At 44.5% G+C, this 5,210-nt stretch overlaps 1 protein-coding gene across 1 annotated transcript in view; it reads left to right on the forward strand.

The window, feature by feature from the left end:
- Window positions 1-425: 425 nt before the first annotated feature.
- LOC140334493 (galanin receptor 2b-like) overlaps window positions 426-5,210 on the forward strand; it is a 14,488-nt gene continuing 9,703 nt past the window's right edge. The window contains exon 1 of the mRNA XM_072416770.1: window positions 426-549. Coding sequence (XP_072272871.1) covers window positions 546-549 — 4 coding nt within the window. The 5' untranslated portion in view covers window positions 426-545. The remainder of the gene's footprint in view (window positions 550-5,210) is intronic.

The following is a 5,210-nucleotide window of genomic DNA, read 5'->3' on the forward strand; positions in this document are numbered from 1 at the left end:
ATATCCTGGAGCAGATTGCATCTCTGCAGCATCGCCTACAATAATGCACCTGTCCTAGAATTAGGACCACTTTTGGATGCCAAAAAGCCACAGAAGGTAGTTTTACCCGTGCCCGGTGATAGCACCCTGATGAGTCCCTTTATAATCCAATTTATTACATGAAATCAGCATTTCTTCCACGTGGCAAAGATGAGTTTATCACAGATGTTTGTGGATTTTGCAGCTGTAAAGGACATGGTTTATTCCCCTGTGGTATAATGATGAATTGTATGTCCCTCCCAGGTCCTGAGCTCCCCTCTTATCACAATCCTGCCCCCATTTCTTTCTATTCTATCGATTTGTCAGAGGCTGAGCCTATGGAGGAGGAGCAGAGTCCTCCTTAACAAGGTAACTCAGGCTGTAGGAGGCAGAGGATGCAATGTGGATGCTGATGGCTGGGTACCACTGAGATAGGAACGGAGATTTCACCGCCGCCTGGGATGTACCAACCTGTGATCTCTATGGCATGTGTGATTACCTACCAGAGGGACTGCCAAGCTTAGTGCATGGGTAAGTACTGCACCTGAACCCCCTGCTGAATAGTGCATGAGATAAAGGAGGAATGACTGTGGGATGAGAGGAATAACTATAGAGTGCAAAGAACACCTATGGGTTAAAGCAAGAAACTATGGAGGGAAAAGAGAACTAGTAGGGTGAAATAAAGTACCTGTGAGGTGAATGGAGCACTTTTGGGGCGAAAGGAAAGCCTATGGGGAGAGAGGAGCACCTACAGGATGAGGGGGGATACCTATGGGTTGAGAGGAGCGCCTACAAAAGGAGCGTCTATGTGTTGCATGAAGCACCTATGGTGTGAGAAGAGAGTCTATGGGGCGAGAGGAGAACCTTTGGAGTGAGAAGGACACCTATGGGGTGAGAGGAGAACCTATGGAGTGAGAAGGACACCTATGGGGTGAGAGGAGAACCTATGGAGTGAGAAGGACACCTATGGGGTGAAAGGAGAACCTATGGAGTGAGAAGGACACCTATGGGGTGAAAGGAGAACCTATGGAGTGAGAGGAACACCTATGGGGTGAAAGGAGAACCTATGGAGTGAGAAAGACACCTATGGGGTGAGAGGAGAACCTATGGAGTGAGAAAGACACATATGGGGTGGGAGGAGAACCTATGGATTGAGAGGAGCACTTTTGGAGTAAGGGGAACACCTTTGGGTACCTACAGGGTGGTAGGAGCACCTATGGAGTGAGAGAATACCTATAGACAGAGAGGGGTACCTTTAAGGTGAGAGGAGAACCTATGAGGTGAGAGGAGAATCAATGGGGTGAAAGAAGCACCTATGGGGTACCTGAATGCTATCTAATAAACCTTCCAAGCTGCAATACATCCTAACCACTAAGAAGAATCCACCGTGTCACCTTCACAGCCAATGGGGACAGAAGTTCTTTCTCAGTTCACTTACTGACACAGCAGTTACAAATTTTACAGTGTGCCAACGTGGCTTTTTTTTAAAGTGTATTTAAACTAAGATTACCTGTCCTTAGCTGTGGTGGCTGCATTAGTTTTCTTTATTTTCAGACTTGTTGTTTTCTTTTCCCCTGGTGATCCAGACAATAACTCTCTGGCTATCATAGGGTGACAACGCTCACTCATTGTACAATTGTCACCCTAGCACAGGTTAGGATTACTGAACACACACCAGGGGTTGAGATGTCATTATAGAATTCATATGACAGCTCTGGGTTTCTGGCGGGACCACCAGATTTCGGTTGCACTTATTGTTAGTGCTGGGATGGTTGGAATCTCAATAATGGGCATAGGACATAGACATACCCAAGAATTCAGCACAGAGGTGATGGCAGACCCCCATAATGGGTACAGCGGGTGTACAGACCTGGGTACTCAGCAAAGGGGTGATAGGAGACCCAACAATGGGCACAGGGGGTGTACAGACCTGGGGACCCAGCATTAGGATCTCATTACCAAATGACATAGAAGAGAATGTCCAAGGTTTATTTTCCCAGCATCCTGTTTTGGGTGGACTGATGTTTCTATTAGAATAAACTCCACGAATAGAACGCTGACGTACAGCAGATCGCTAATTCCATTAAGTAACTCATTAGTATCGCCCCTGCAATGCTGTAATACTAATTAATGTTACAATGTAATATTACAATCAGTGGTGTGAAATTGGCCATTGGGAATACACATCAGTGGTCAGCCAGGCACTGATCTGCTGACTCCATGCAGCCGTCTGTTCTCTATACAGAATCCATATATTATAGTGATAGTGATTTTCAATTGATGATTAGCTGGCGGCAGTAGCAGTGTAGAAACCGATTTCATTCTTCTCCGGAACACTGCTCTGACTTTCCTAGTGATAGCAGACACTTTCTTATTTTATGAAAGCACAAGGAACTCCATAGAGAGAAACTCCAAAGCAATAAAACCACCTACCTAATATTGTGCAGGTCCTCTTTGCGCCACCAAAGCTATGACCTTGAGGTATGGACTCCACCATTACCCTGGAGGTGTCCTGGCTATACCCAGATGAATGCACACGTATAATCAGGTGAATGCACACGTATAATCAGGTGAATGCATATTTGCGCATGTCATGCGTGGGACTCTCAGCACTGTTCCATGGAATCCTAGGGTTCCTCCAGAGGTTGCTGGGGGTGTCTTGAGCAGTTTGCACCTCTCTGGTGACCCCGATGATCTTTTTGGCTATCTGTAAGGGTGACATTCTTCCCAATGGCCAGCAATGTACGAGGAATTCTTCCCACTGCTAATATACAGTGAGCTGCAGATATAGTAATATAGTAATTATAGAAGGGGTTCTCTAAGACCTAAAGGTTATTTCAAGGGTAAAAAAGGTAGAGGAAGTCTGATCTAAAATAATTTGTAATCCATCAGACTGGGTCACCTATTTCCATTGCTCCATGGTCCGGTTCTGATGCTCCATGTGCAGGACAGGGGTCTGCATGGGCACTCCCATGGGCAGATCTCGTATCCAGCAACTGGCAATGCCCCGTTAGTGCTTATCTTTTGCTTTTTTTAGCAATTTGTGTTACAGTAGCTTTTGTATGAGATTGCACCAGGCAGGTAACCCATCTCCCATCATTGAGCTTTAGGTGCCCATTGACCCTGGTTCATCGGTTGTCCTTCTTCAGACTACTTTTGCTCCTGTGTACCCCACTGTTGGCTGTTTTGGAGATGCTCTGCCTATCATTCAGTAATCACAATGTCAGAGTCTCTCAGATCTTTACTCATGCCTATTATCCTGCTTCCAACACATTACCAAGAGCTGACTGTTGACTTTCTGCCCCATTTACCCCCTCCCATCCCTTGCCAGGGGTCATTGTAACCAGACCATCCATGTCATCCATAGGATTCATCATTTTGTCCCATTAGTGTACATATTATACGGCGCCCCCCATTAAATATACAGCTCGGTCATCAGGTACCCCAATGATTGCAGAGAAGGGCAACTGACCCAATAAGGGCCACGGAGGGGCTCCTGCAGGATAAATGAATTCTGCACTGTAGGAATAGGATGAACGGGTGGAATACATTTCCAGAGTTTAATAGATCTTGTGAATTGATTTAGACAAGGTTGGGATTTTTCATTAAAAAAACGTTATTGGCTGAATAAAAACACACAAAGGAACTCTTAGATTGTAAGCTCTTCTGCTCAGGCTCCTCTCCTCTTCTGGTGTCATTTGCAACTCCTATTTAATGTACAGCACTGCGTAATATGTTGGCGCTATATAAATCCTGTTTGTTATTATTAATAAAAGACAACTGACCTGGATATTACCCAATTCGGGTGTCTGGATTATTTTTAAACAGTATTTATATAGTGCCAACATATTAGGTAGCGTTGTATAATAAATAGGGGTAGCAAATGACAGACAGTGACACAGGAGGACCCCATCATGAAGAACTTATAATCTAACAGGTGGGGGAAGTATCACACAATAGGAATATAGATTTTTTGTACCCTAGTTTGTCGGGGGAAAAAACCTTTGCAGTACATGTCTGCCGTACATAGACATTGCTCCGTGTTGTCCCTTTAAGAATAAAAGCCGCTGATCTGTGAGATCCCCACTTCCTGTATTGAGCTGACAACGCAGCACTGTAATTCTGGAGTGTTGTCAGCCTTGTCCCACTTCTCTGTTTTGGAGCACGGAAATAGAAATTGGCATCTGGGGCAAGGCTGGCACAGCTGTTTGGCAATTCAGTGCAGCAGCTAATATGACTTTTTATGACCCAGCAATATCAGAAAGTGAATAACGATCCAGATGAAACATTTGGGTGGCACTGAAGCCTTCTCTTCAGGTACTTTGGCTCTGGTTATGTGTTCTCCTTTGATATGGTAACTAGCACAGGTTTATGACTTGGCAGCGTCCTGTATAACTGACAGCTATAAATGGGAGGTAGGCCAAGCTTCCAACAAGGCATTGCCGCTGCAGATGAAATTGCTGCCTTCAGACATCTGTTACCTGCAATGTGGTCACCATACCCGAGCCGAAAAGGGGGGGGTATATTCAGAAGCCCTAAAAGTGCATTTAAAATATATCTTAACCCCAGAATAAAAATAATACTGCTACTGCAGCTCATTGATCCTTAGATGTGGCGGCTGTATTTTCTCACCTGGTGATCCTGCCAGTAACACACTACTGTCCTAGGGTGCCAATACTCATAAAATGAAAGCACAGCAGTAGTTGTTTCCTTTTAGACAGCCTGTCCCTAATTGAAATCTCAGACAGGGAAAGGAGGGGATAGTGGAAGGAAAAAAGGAGGGGGAAGGAGGTAAAAGAAGGAGAAGAAGAGCAGAAAAAAGAAAAAGAAAATGACAGGGTGAAAGGATGAAGAGGAAGGGGAGAGAGAAGCTACATATTTTACTTAAATTGTGTGTGAAAATTTCATCTTGAGCTATTGAGCTCTGTAAAATTTTGACTTTTTACAACAGAAGGTAAATTGGAAATGGAAGCCAGGCAATAGGAGAGGTAAAGCTGGCACATTTATAAATAATAATTCAGATTTCCTAAACAAAGAAAACAATCACGTCTTCTTGTTATACCTCCTGACCAATAATGAGGAAATGTGGATGTTGTTCTATATTCTCTATAAGGTTCCAGGGTTTCCTAGAAATGGTGATTGCTCTGCTCAGACCGCCGGCCACATGGAGTCACGACACGCATGTTTGTGCT

The sequence above is a fragment of the Pyxicephalus adspersus genome, chromosome 7 (assembly GCF_032062135.1).
Source record: "Pyxicephalus adspersus chromosome 7, UCB_Pads_2.0, whole genome shotgun sequence".
Classification (NCBI taxonomy): domain Eukaryota; kingdom Metazoa; phylum Chordata; class Amphibia; order Anura; family Pyxicephalidae; genus Pyxicephalus; species Pyxicephalus adspersus.